General features: G+C 38.3%; 1 protein-coding gene across 9 annotated transcripts in view; it reads right to left on the bottom strand.

Annotated features, from left to right (window-relative positions):
- The window catches only part of PDE1C (phosphodiesterase 1C), a 518,030-nt gene that overhangs the window by 34,206 nt on the left and 469,654 nt on the right, over positions 1 to 14,170 (bottom strand). Inside the window, exon 18 of one of the 9 annotated variants that reach the window (XM_047694809.1) lies at positions 351 to 4,534. The exons of the other annotated variants lie outside the window; for them this stretch is intronic. Coding sequence (XP_047550765.1) covers positions 4,521 to 4,534 — 14 coding nt within the window. The 3' untranslated portion in view covers positions 351 to 4,520. Of the gene's footprint in view, positions 1 to 350; positions 4,535 to 14,170 lie in introns of those variants that run through there. 9 annotated transcript variants of the gene reach the window in all.

A 14,170-nucleotide genomic window follows, 5' to 3' on the forward strand; every position in this document is an offset into this window, starting at 1 on the left:
GAAACAATCTTTGACGACTATAGACCTTCCTAGAGAAGTATGCAGTCTCTTACAAAAATGTCGAGAACATCCAAAGGACTACTTCCCATCTTTTTCTAACCTCCCTGAACCCAAATTAACTGAAATCTGTCAAATGTTCTAGGTGGCTCTGCCACCATTCTAATCTACTCTCACTCCAATGCTCAGGGTCTTTGACGAGAGGAAGTCTTAACTGAAATCTGTTCTTGGCAGGGGTAATGTGTCCCCAGTTCTCAGAGGGATGTTTCATAGAAATATTGTGCCATTCATTACAATTTTTTTTTAAAGTTCACTTTCTAAGTGATAATGAGGCCTTTAATGCTGGAGCAATATTGATGAATCATAAGTATTACTTTCCATTTATCCACACATAAGATCTAATATAACATAATTATTGCACCATTATGTTCTTTAATGTCCAATTTTCTGTGGTTCAGTGCTGTACCAACCCTAAGATCAGCAGAGCAAAATTGGGCCATGATTCCCCACGCCACACATATAGGATCTCCTATTTGCTGCAAGACACTCCACTTTGGATTTTAACTATTTCAACTTGGATTACAAATAAGTTCACTGGAATTTCATATAGATTGGTGTCATCATCCCTTTTGGAAGAACAATTTCAGATAAATCCTGTTTTGTTCTGTTTTTATTTTATTTTTCTTAAATCTGAAAGCCATGGAGAAATTTTTATTTTATTTTTATTTTTTTCATAAACTTGCTCTGACAATTTTCCCCAAACCACCTGTAATTTCTATCCCTTATGATAAGCTCCTCGTGTCACTAGGGTATGTCTGCATATCCTTGGAAAGTAAGCCTTTAGCGATATGCTCGGCATAAAGGAGATGTTGGGCTTTGTTGGCACTCACAGGTGGATAGCGGAACACAGCTAGACAGTTGTGCACCCGCTTCCTGAATGCTGACTGTCTCTGGGCCGTGTTCGGTCGTGGTTGGGGTGGAGGGAGCAGCACTGCCGCTCCCGTTGGGATGTGTGGGGATCTCAGAATCAGAACAACGTCTCCAACTGGAATATCCTTTATTGGGGACATAATACTGCATACATAGGCTTTAATCTTAGAATCTCTCTCTCATTATGAGAAAAAGACTGCTTTTTTTCTTTTGTTTTTCCCTATAGTCCACAGAGGACATTATGAAGTCATGTTTATCATGTCTCTGCTCAATGGTGAAGAATAGAAGAAAATATATATTCTATCTATCTATCTATCTATTTATCTATCATGTATCTAAAGAAAAGTGATCCATCACAAAGGGATACAAAAAGACCAGTATTCTTACTCCCAAAATATGGATTAGGATTACAAAATTGGTCTCCATCTGTTCGTCTGCCTTCTGCCTCATATCCCATCATAATGTTGCTCTTGACTTGTTCACTCTCCAAATTTACTAAAGGCATGGTTCTAAGTGGAAAATACAATACAGTGGCTTTAGTTCTGCAAATGAAATAAACAGCCATGCTAGATTCTTCTTTGGCTCTCAGATGTGTGGATACTATTTTACTGTTTAAGTGTAACAGGCCTTTAATGGGATCCTGTCAGATGTTTTCAATAGTTTTGAAAAGCTCCAAGAATGAAATGGGTAATGGAAGAAAATCCATTTAAATTTAATGGGTTAGAAATGAATCTCTTGCCTGCTGCTGTAAGTTATTAGGGCTCATAACCCAAGAAAGGTTGGCATGAATAAAAGATGGAATGAAGACCTCCCAATGGATCGGTCGTTATGTCTCAAAACTTACCACATCCACAAAACCTGGATGTGGAGCTCTTTGGTGACATAGGGTCTCCCAAACTTCAGGGTCAACTTCATTTGGAAAGTGTTGCACCCAGGGACAGGTAGAAACTGTGGTTTGTCTCTGGTGGAAATGTCCCTTTACTGCTGATCAATTCTTAATTCAGGTGTGTAAGCCCTTGCTTTCTGCCTGACAGTGTAATACTGAGTAAGATGCCAGACTCCAAAAAAGGGAATAATGTGTATCCCATATCGCTGCTCCTTTGGAAGCTGTTTCAAGAGAAGAAAAAGACCACAGAAAGTGCACCAGAGCTTTGGAAATATTGTTCTTCCAGTCAATACTGACTGGGGATCATAATGTCAATGTTTTATCAACTCCAGTATTAATTAATATTACAATAATACATTGGTTTATATTTTCAAAAAGTTGATAATTTTGCAGTTTTACTCAATGCCCCTTCAAAATAATTTTTAAGGATTTAAAGATGAGTTACATGGAGTTTTGCTTCTCCACAAGGAGAATTCCAAGCAGAGTTCTATACTGAATGAAACTCTCTTCCCATTCTTTTTCAGCTAATTAGTGACTTAAAGCAAATGGAAACATTACCATGTCTTTATTGTTGCTAGAAAAAATGGCTATATTCCTGTTTCTTCTTCAGATCTTGTTAGTCTCACTTGTTGAGTATAAAGGGAGTTGTAAGCTTTCTATTTTGACCGGCTGCAAAGCTCTACATACAAAAGTACAGAACAGAAATGAGGTATAAAGTTCAGGTTCCAAGATGAAAAACTGGACATGCCCTGGTTGTATTTCCTTCCTATACAAAACCATAACACCTCAAAGAGCATAGTTTGCATCCCGATATCCCATGGATGGTGTGCAGGTCCTAGGCATACTTTTTTCAACCAGCACAGTCTTTGGAGATTTCTGAACTCATTGCCAATATTTAAATATTTGCAGAGGGTTTATATAAAATCCCAGGTATCTAGGACCACCTTTCCTACATTGCACTAATCCTGTTGCTGACTAGTAACTGCCCTGTTTCCATAAGACACACCTCAACATACAGAAAGCTCCAACTCCTCACAGTCCCTACTGCTCCTTACTGCCTCACTGGTACCAACTGCCATTGATCACAGTAACTCTGATATTGCATGGCTTGCTTTACTCATTTGCTCAACCTATTAGGCCCCTGGTTTGAATTTGTGACCACATTATTTATTGTGGTCACTGTTCCAAGGCAGAGGGAGCAACAGAAAATATGAGTTTACAAGGCAAAATGTAAATCTGACCAGAGAAACTGTGTTTAAATGTCAGTACAAACCCTGGCGATTTGATGCAAGAGTTCTTCAGCTCTTCTCCCGTTTGGGGCATATTTCAGTGGGGCAAAGAGGCCCTGTAAACAGACTACACAGTCCTACTTTACTGTCTGAAGAAATAGCAACATTTTGCTTTAGTAATAAGATTTTTAAAATGTTTGTGTTGGTGTTTTAACATAGAAATAAAGCTGCAAATGGGGAATACACGTAAGCCTACCATCTAGCTTTTCTCTCTCTTCTTCCTGATATACCCCCACTACCATCACCAGCATGAGTCATGGGGTTCCCCTTGGGAAGGACTCAAAGATTCCTTTGGGAACCATAACCACCTTTTAAGAATCAGTTTTATCCAAATCACACCATTTAGACTCATAAAATTACCCTTACCTTAGATTCCACTGGATCCATTTTTGACTTGAATTCAGGGGGTGAATCTTTATTCTCTTTCCATGCTACATCCACGATGCTTTCTTTTGGCTTGTGCTGTTAATTATCTCCTATGTGTTATTTTGAAAAACTCACTAAAATGAGAAGAGTTATTTGACATATCTCCCTGATACTAATTCCCTTAGGACTTCCCTGAATAGAAAGAAGAGTGATTAAGTGAAACCATAAATATCCAAAAGAAGAGGACCGGCGAGTGGTCAAAATTTCAGTAACCATTTAGTCATAGATGCTACCCAATGAAAACATGTGTCTCCACCTAAACAGTATGGTCATCAGCGGAACATTCAGGTTTCTATTAAGAAAGCACAGATAATTAAGCATTTACAAATAGAGTCCGATAGGATAATCTCTTTAAAAAAAAAAAAAAAAGAATGTCCTATATAAATGGAAAAACAAGCATAAGAACAATTTTTAAGTCTGAAAGAAAACTGGAGAAAATGAATGTTCCAGACTCAGGAAAGAAACAACCAGAGACTGGCGTCATCATCTTAGCTGTGATGAAGGGCCAGCACGGCTGTATCCACCATCAGTAGCCAGTTAAAAAAATAACAATTTAAAGGAACGGCATCGACAGTAGTAAGATGGCAATTACTGTGCATGTGGCTTTTTCAGGCCTCCCTCAGCATATCCAGGATGTCCATCCTCATCAGGCCAGACAGGCGCCTTGAAAGCCAGGGCATTATTAGCAAAGAATTCTGAGGAAGTCCCTTCACGTTTTGTTTCTGTTTGTGCAAAAAGCTCAAGTTGTTTGGTTTGCTTGGGGGAGGATTTCCCCAGAGTTCTTAGACCTCAACCCAGCTCCCAGAGAGCCATCTCTTGGAAGGAGGTGGCATGAGGGAAGGCCAAGTGTGTGTGTGTGGGGGCTGGTTTCTGAAAGTTGGACACCTTCCCCAGATAGGGGTCTCTGTGGAAGGAGGAGAAGGAGAATGAAGAAGCTTAGCTAAAATGATGCAAGACATTGGCAGCCTCTTTTATGGTATGTGAGGTGTGTTTTACTCTTCTGAATCTGAAAAAAAGAAAAAGAAAAAGAAAAGTGTCAATGCTGCCTTTCCCCCCACCCTTCTCCACCCGCCGGGTCTGAGGAGAAAAAAATCTGAGGAACAAAAATAAGGGGGGGAGGGAAGGATCAGTTAAACATTTCCATACTAGTCATTGCTATCTCCTTTGTAGCACCGTTTGCTCTGTTCATAAAGGGAAACTCTCCGTGGAGAATTTTAAACTAACTGGTTACATTCGAAATCTTAATAGTTACTTTCAACTTCATCATCAAACATTTGGTTCATGCAATATGGATACTAAAATACCTTATTTTGAACCAAGATGACAGTGCCTGCTGGATCTGGCCAATATGCCTCAGGGGTCAGTGGGATTGGAAGAAATCAGATTCATCAAATCCCAACCATTTCCATACCAGAAGCAATGTTTCTCTCTTAGAATTTTTGCACACCCGCCTACCCCTCAGAAGCTTCCCCAAGAAGATTTAAAGCAAGATGTATCCCAAGTGAAATCATTATTCAGATGGGTAAATCACCTGACTTCTCTACTGGACCCAGAGTGAGGTGGTGGAGGAGGAAGACAAAGATGGAAACAGGACTAAGTTGATGGAAATAGACAGTACTGGATTTTTTTTTTTTTCCCACATGGCATACTCTATCCCATGCAAGCTCACTAGGCTTGGACAGAATTTCTAAAAAGCCAGCAGACAAACAAAAAGCATATGTTATTGCTTCCCATGAATGTTGCAGGGTCTGTAAGTTATCATGCCTTATAGTTAGAGATGGTTCCCTCCTGTGCAGGAAGAGGAGTACAGTGGCTTAGATTTTAAGGATAACACCGTTTTCCTACAGAAATGTTAGGAGTCACTTGTGGATAAGCAACATTTCCTATTCAACTTGAAAGACTGAGATACTGTCCTAAATGAGAAGTAGTTAAAATTAGGCAGCGACCTAGTTGAGAAATAGGAGAGCCCCATCTGATCTTTTGAAATTACTATCAATTTTCAATTTTCCAGGAGTCATTGATACGATCGATCCTCCTGTTGTTCCTCTTTCTTCATTTTGGTTCCATGTATGTTTACTCTCCGTCAGCACCTTCACCCATTTGGCAGAAGTAACAGAAAAGAGAAAAACTTCTGACCAGTTTAGTCTGATACTGGCACCGGCAGTTGAGGGAAGTCATGGCTTGCCTCTCTGGAACTTGCCAGTGAGGGAAAGGGGTGAAATAAAACCTGAAATCAAGGACTAGAAATTTCCCCCTGGTTCTGATCGCCTGCACAATTTGGTCTGGGTGGCAGTTGCAAGGCAGGTCTCCTCCTGAGTGCTTTGGCCCTGCCATTACGCATTTGAGGTCATATGTAATGACTCCTTTCAGACAGTCATCATAGCACTAACTACCCTAGGAGATGTCCCCAGCCCCCCAAATATAAAATCCAATTTTATTATGATGATATAAGTCTGAGGTTGATTGTTTAATAAATGACCCATTGGTTGGTAGGATGCTAGGGAGAGCTGACAAGGACTAATGTTACACCAGTGAGCTTCAATTAGCCAACAAGGGAAGTGAATCACATCTTCTTTCATGAAGCCTCTGTGAACAGTAGCCAGCTGTCCAGCCTGCCGGGTTCCAGAGATGGAAAGAAGTCCATCTAGGACCTTAATGGACCCCAAAGGCCTTTGAAAGAAGATCTTTTTCCTTTTCCAGTCATTGCTTCTGAAAGAGATGGGAAGTGATCGGGTATGGATGTCCACCGTCCCCTCCGCTGTCTTCTGGTCAAGGGATGGAGAGAAGAGGTAAATAAAGGAATCGTGTGTCTAAGCTGCACCTGTGTTCATTAAGTACAAACAACAGTAAAAGCTGCTCTGTAGCTGGGTCTGGGACCTGCATGACTTCCTAGCCTTCCCAAACACAAGTTCTCCCAAAAGTAGTTTCTGTTTCTAAATCTCTTAGGGCATTTGCTGTAAGGTGTCTCCTATCACAGCTACCTACAAGATGTAGGTTCCTTGAGGGCAGGAGAAACATCACTTATCTTCCTAACTCTTTGCGTATATTACAATGCCTGACACATTGCACATGCTCAACAAATTATTTTTTAATTGAAAGGAAGTGAATTAAATAAGTATCAGGTAGATGGGACAGATACAGAAGCATAATGACGGGTAGGAAGTCTCTCACCACCCTTTTTGAAAATCTTTTCATAGCAGGAAACAAAATTTAAGAAGAAAATAAAAAATGTATTTATTTTATATTTTATTCAATAATAAGGTAGGATATGTCAAATGCATGTATTTCCTTTGGAGAATTTGCCCCACTGTAGAGACTAACACCCCAGAGAAGGGGCACCTGTCGTACATGTGGCCTTGATGTGGTCTGTAAATCAGGCTTGCTCCCTACTCATTCCACGATTCCTCTGAGTGTCCTATATTTGCTCTGTTGTGGTTGGGTTTTGCGTCTTAGCTTTCAGTTTAAACTAAAATTGGACAAGCTTTTTAAGCTAAAATTGGGTAAGACCACAAAGCATTAGGAAAATAGGTTCCTGAAGACAAGTAAGTGGCCACTCTGTATTTAACTGAGATAAAGAATTATTTTTTTGTTCTAGGGTCTCTTAATTTCATTGATTGTAAGTCTACATTGGCTTTTTGGAGGCCACAAAAGGCAGTTAAACTCAGCCACCTATTTATGATCTATAAGCAGAAATGGAAAATATCTTCACGTAACTTGGGATACTGCGAGAAAATATCTAAGGGAGTGCCATCCACCGACCCACCCGCCCCTTGACCAAAGACTTCTTGCGTCTCTCAAAGGGGCAGCCATGGAGGATTCAGAAATCCTGAGGCACAGGCTGTATGAATTCACAGAACCGTATTTACTCCAACGAAATGCACAACAAAAAATGTTTCAGCAACTTCATTTGGAGAATAAAGGAGGTGGAAATTGACAACAGTGTGGCCTTGTTTATTCCACTCTTCCCACGCTACTCCTCCTACAGGTAAGTGGAGATGCTGTCTGAAACCATTCGGTTTAAAGATAATTGTTTTAAGAAGAGGCTTAAATTTCAATTTAACGTGATTTGGCTCTTAAAATGTGTTTATCTGTCATAATGTTTATTCCTAGATCATCTACGAATCTGGCACAAGGCTTGAAAAACAACTGTAAACACTTTTTCATTTTTCTTGGTTTTGATTTTTTACAGCCTGATTCAACTATCATCCAAGCTCAAAGAAATAAGCTGACTTGGCTGAGAACAGAGCTGGGATTCAAACCAGATTTTCGAGTTCCAGAAACTCTACCATAGCTGCCTCCTTATGGAGTCAACTTTCTATGAAAATAACAAAATACAGTAAGCAATGGAAAGGAAGAATAAATGTGGCAAAATCAAACCCAATTTTAGATGTCTAGTAGAATTTCTGTGGGTTCTGGTTTCGTTTGGTTTTTTAATAATGAGGAAATGCTAAAAACAAACAAATGTTATTTTAGATATAGCTGTTAGAATTTATCCAGAGATTTCACTGTTTTAGGTCTTAAGTGCTATTTTAAATGGTTATCCCTAAATATCCAAAAACATACACTGCCTGCTTTCTCCCTGCCCCAAATGATAACGGATATGATTACAGTATGATTGTTTTAAGTTAATTTCACTGCATGTAATACTAATGCTACAGCCCTGCTAAGATAGATGGGTGGATGGATGGATGGATGGATGGATGGATTAACAGATGGACAGACAAAGTAAGTAAGTAAATTTACAGGAATATTAACTTCCTGAAACCTTGCCTATGCCAACACGATGAGATCTTAAAATTTACCCATTTGATCCAAATTCACAGAATAAGAACAGAACAAAAGATGGCAGTTTTTAGCTCCAACCCTCGCCCAATTTTTTCTTTTCTTTTGATCCATGGCATCTGTGCTATCACTGCGAATAATGATGGTATTAAAGTTTTAATCTCTAACTTTTCTGCCTTCTCTTTCCCTTTACACAGCATGGTCTTTCCAAACTAAAATTCTGTAAATAATTCTCCCTCTCTGCCCCACACTGCCCAAGGTGTTTTACTGTTGTTTGTCTCTTATTAAGAAATTAGGGGGCGCCTGGGTGGCTCAGTGGGTTAAGCCACTGCCTTCGGCTCAGGTCATGATCCCAGGTCCTGGGTTCGAGCCCCACATCGGGCTTTCTGCTCAGCAGGGAGCCTGCTTCCTCCTTTCTCTCTGCCTGCCTCTCTGCTTACTTGTGATTTCTCTCTGTCAAATAAATAAATAAAATCTTTAAAAAAAAAAAAAGAAAAAAGAAATTAGTACTTTAATGCCTAAGGAAACAATGAAAACATTTGACTCTGTAAGTGCTCCCAGGCCTGCCCCACTCTTGAGAGGTAAGTAAACAGCAGGCAGCAGCAGCCCATACCACTCCTTGTGGTGCCAGTACCAGTGAGACAACCTAGAATTGTCTGCATATGAAAGTTTTTAATTCTGACCAGTCTTTGAATCTGCTGTTTTTGAAGCCAACAAGAAGCCAGAGACCACAGAGACCAAGGAAGTCCTTCAGAGAAAGTGAGGCTAGAATTTTAGACCTGAAACATTATGACTGCTCTTCATGTTTTCTCAATTTTACTAGTTCAGGAAAAGCAATGTAAGATTCAAAGTAAGTGAAAGAAGAAAGAAATATTTTTTTCTCAAGTTTTCACTGTGGCTCCAGAGTAGAAAATAAAAATAGCATGTATGATAGAGGGCTAATACTTATGAAATACAGATGTCACTTGAAGATTGTGGTGCCCTTCTGTGGAGAATGCTAAGAATAAACACAAAGAGGAAGCTTCGATACTTGCTTGATACTGCATTTTTAACGGTTCTCCTAGTGTGTGGGTGTCTAGAAAAGAAATGGCGTTAACAATATAGACAGTGCTAGCTCCTGAAATTGGCACATATTTATTGCAAAGGCAGCTGTTATTTTAATGAATTTTTTTATAATGTTAATAGAGTTTCTTTTGACAAATGCATTGTTACTTGTGTTCCTCCCCTTCCCTGTGTAGAATCTGACAAAATCTGAATTTTTAGGGGGAAAATAGATAAATATTTATTTCATGAATACTAAGAAGTTATTTTTAATCCTGAACATCAGTGTTGAGGGGGAAAAATCACATTTTCCACAGTTCCAAAATTATAATCCTTTCTGTCAGACTGGGTTCCTTTAAAAATACAATGGTACATTAAGAGTGTAACGAAATGTCTAGAAGATAAAGTGAAACAACGAAAGCTTATATACCAGTAATTTCAAGGGAAAAGTTGTTTAAAAAGATTAATTTTGTCATTACCAAAGTGTACCTAATATACTTTTATTTGACATTTCTACTATGTAGTTATTTGGTAAGAGACTGGAATCTAAATGGCAATGTAAAAAGCATGAATTGTCTTCAGAAGTTTTCTTTGGTATAACACAATTTAATTATTTTAAACCCACCAATCCTACATTGTATTATATAGATTATATCACCTATATATGCAATATACATACACATGTATATACTATATATATTTCAGTTACTGTTTCAATACTACAAATGTGAGTTCCAAAAGCACAAAAGTGGACAGGAGGATGATGGTAGTAGCATGCCACCTGTTCCTTTATAATCCATCATGAGGATACCTATTATACCCCCTCCTTGAGAAGCACAAAGATATTCACCAAACCTGGAAGTTTATATTGGTTTGAAATGCATGTTTGTAACCAAAAGAGCTAACTGTTCTGATTCACTGTGACTCACCGATACTAGAACCATGTGTAAGTAATAGCCTTTATACTTCCAAGCTCTCAAGAGTATAAGTCGGTAGTAAAAAGAGCAGGAACATTATTTAGTTCACCCCATTTGACCACGTCCTATCCACATATCATGGAATGGTACTAGTCTTCCCTCCAATCACCCAAATAACAACTGTGTTGGGTTTCAGTGGTGCTGAACTCACAATAACTCTTATTGGGTCAACCTACAGCCACAGCTTCTGAAAATAACTAGAAAATAACACTTAAGTATATCGATCAAAATGTTTTGCAACAAACCCTTTAAAATCTAATTAGTGAGGTTTTGTCAGCCTACATGAGAATACAGGCAAGCTAAGAAATAATTTTGCAATCCTCTCCTGCATTTATCCAAACTTTTTGTAGTTTTCCTTCGACAGGGATATGGGAGTACATGGTTTAGACCCTTGGGTTATCTTACGACTTGAGAAAATAAGGATGTAAAATGTTTTGAAAAACAAATATCTCACAGCTTTTCTTGCTAACCATATCATTTCTTCACTGTTGATGCTCCATATGTAGTACATACACATATATTGTTAAGTAAATAGGTCACAGGAGTTTTCATGAACAAATGGCTAAGGGAAATGGGGTATTAATCAGAACATGTGTTGTTATGATGACTTATCTTAACCGGGACTCAGGGGACTCCAGATGTTTGGTCCCTGTACACTCATGGAAAATAACTCATAAAGATGCTAGATTCTCATGCTGAAGGAAAATTCTTCATTAAAGAAATAGGCAGCTTTTGTCAATACATAAAGGACTACAGTGCAATATCTTCCCAGAACTAAGAAAAAAACATTATCCTCTGAGAAGGAAACAAAATAAAATACCCAAAAGATGGATTAGCTATTTATAAAAACTACCTCAAGACAGCAGAGGTTGACTTCAGTGGCATGATCAATAGTGAGGTGTATTGCAAATCATTCATTGCTAAAAGCAGTTAAATAGTAAAGTTTTATAGGTTCCGTACTTAAAGTAAATTAGGAAGGACTTAAGGTTATTGGTACAGTAGTACTGCCTTGGATGTGAGAGGAAAGGACAGGGTAACAACTAGTGTTATCAGAACTGCTCACCACCCTTGGCTCTTTTTACTCATCACGGTTCATAATCTGATCATACCTGTGGTGGGGAATCAAAAACAATGCCTTAAAAACAAAGAGGTTTCTTCAAGATTAAGGTCCAGAAATGCAATCACAAACAACTAAAAGTAAACAAGAATGATCATCTACTCCAAGATATCAACCTATCTGATGGCTGAATTTGTGGTCAAAAAGGAGAATAGAAAGAGAGGTGCCAAGGAGGAGTGCCTCTTTCACTGTCAGAATATAGGGCATGCAAGATGGCTGCCATACTATTTTTCTTGGCAAGTCTATCCCAATGGTGGAGACAGATGTATCAAGATATTCTACCTTGAAGTTATACTTCATCAACTAACTCTCCTTCCTTCTCAGCTTGTAAAGCAACTTTCTGATATGATTTGAGTTCCCAGGTAGGTTTTCCTTCAGCAGAAGGAAACCACTGACTAGCCAGTTGACAGGAGTATTCCAGTACATCTTGTACATCAGTAATTAGCAGTCAAACCATACATTGGTTAGGAGTATTGGTGTTAGTGTCAAACAGATCTTTTGCAGCATAACCAACTCTTCATTTACTGTCAATATGAAACTCCTTTTCCATTGTGTGGAGCCCTTCTTGCTAATCAGCTATTCTCCTTTACAACATCATGCATAGTGTAGGCTCCCAAATGAAGGGATTGATGTTTTGTTTTTTTTTTCCAGATAAGATAATTCTTACATATACAACAAAATGAATGAAAATCCACAAAGTGGGCTTCCATGTCACAAATCCTATGTCAAGAATTTTCAAGACTCCATTACCCTCTTCTATTACTAAATTGTCTTATGTGTACCTTACGTAAAACAAATTGGGATAGAAGTTTCAAACTAAGATGGCCATTAAGACACTGCCCTCTAAGACTTGTAACACATTACGACTTCTGAATAAATCATATTGACAGCTGCTTAGAAACAAATCAATCTGTCAAAACTTGAAGAAAATATTAAATAAATATAAATGCCTATAAAGTTCCCGTGGCTAGGTAAGATGTATTGGATTGATTAAATACGAGTATACTAAAGGTGGGCAAAAGCGTTTCAATTGCTTCTATAGCTCTACATGGACCAAGGCACAGACAGCATCAGCTGCAAGTGATACTAAGAAGCCCTGTGGGAAGAAACAGCATTGATTGGAACAATGAGGAAATAAAAGGAGGCATGGACTTACAAGCTATGGTTTGATAGATCTGAAATAGGGCAGTTCTTTATTCTGGTATATAAGACAGCCTAACAACTACTGTCCTGAGTAGGTGGGAAAAAAGTACTTGGAAGAACGAATGAGGTGAGCATGATTCCCTGAGAAGAGAATATGGGGTACAAGTATTTATACAGAATGAAACTGATGATGGTCTCAACAAAGGCATGCCTCCTGAATAATGATCTATGTGCCAATGTGTTTTTTGCTTCTCAAATCTCTGAACATGAACTAAGTCAGACACTATCTTTGCTGTAAAGACAGACATGCATCTCAGTTCTTCATGCAGGCACCTGCTTTTGGACTGTTTCCTCCCTGGATTTGCAGAGAAGGGCACACCTCCAGGCCTGGGCAGGCTCTATCTATCTCTCACTACCAACTCCACTGCAAAGCAAGTCATGACACTCCTTAAGGCAACTAACGAAATATTTTCAATGTCAGCTGAAAAATAAGAACACCAAGTACAACTCAAGTGTAAAATATCCTTCCGCTGCTTTTATAAACTGGCACATCTATTATAACAGAACCAAAGGCATCTAACAGAGTCAGAGTCATCCATTCCATTTATTTACCCACTTTCAAACTACTCTGGTAGGATCATCTAGTTAGAAAACAGGAAAAACACAATCATTCTTTGGTTGACTCTTGTGAGCCCTGCAGTAAGTCAAGGTCATGAGATACCAGTCTTGTGAAGAATCACATCACAAGCAAATTCGTGAATGTATACTACAAGACTTTTAATTTCAAGTAGTTGTTCTACAGGAACTAACAAGAATATTGGCTCAATTGCCTTTCATGTTTCCTGTATTGAGAGCCTAAAGACAAGACAAGGAGCAACTTAAGAAATACACAGAAAGAGTGGCTATAAGGAAATGAGCTGACAAAGTTGTGTCCTTACAGGCAAAGGGAAGTTGAGAACTAAGAAATTATTAGGTGAATATAATATTACAAGTGTAAAATCATCTCCCCACGTATAAGTTTTGTTTTGTTTTCTCTCATTATGGTGTTTAATTTGGCTTTTAATTTGCATTTCCTACTGATATCTATGATCTTCTTAATGTACCTATTTGCTAGCTGTACATCTCTTCTTTGTGAAATGTTTAAATCTTTTTGCATATCTTTAATGAAGTTGTTTATTTCTCTATTATTGAACATTGAAGTTTCTTATATATTTTGGATATAACTCTTTTAAAACATATAGGCTTTGTAAATATTCTCCCCAGGTCTGTGGCTGTCTTTTCATTCTCCTAATAGAAGCTTCTGAAGAGCAGATGTTCTTAATTTATTAAAGTATAATTTATTAGCTTCTTCTCTTATGGTTCGTACTTTTGGTGTCATACCTAGAAAACCTTTGCCTAACTTGAGATTGCAAAGGGTCCTTCCTGTTTTCTTAACCTTGAGTCTTATAATTTAACATTTTCAATTTAGGTTTATGATTTTGATGTTTGCATATGATGTAAAATATAGGAGATAATTTTGCATATCAATAATGAATTATTCCATCACCATTTGTTAATGACTACCTTTCTCCATGGAATGCCC

The sequence above is a fragment of the Lutra lutra genome, chromosome 11 (genome assembly GCF_902655055.1).
Source record: "Lutra lutra chromosome 11, mLutLut1.2, whole genome shotgun sequence".
Taxonomy (NCBI): domain Eukaryota; kingdom Metazoa; phylum Chordata; class Mammalia; order Carnivora; family Mustelidae; genus Lutra; species Lutra lutra.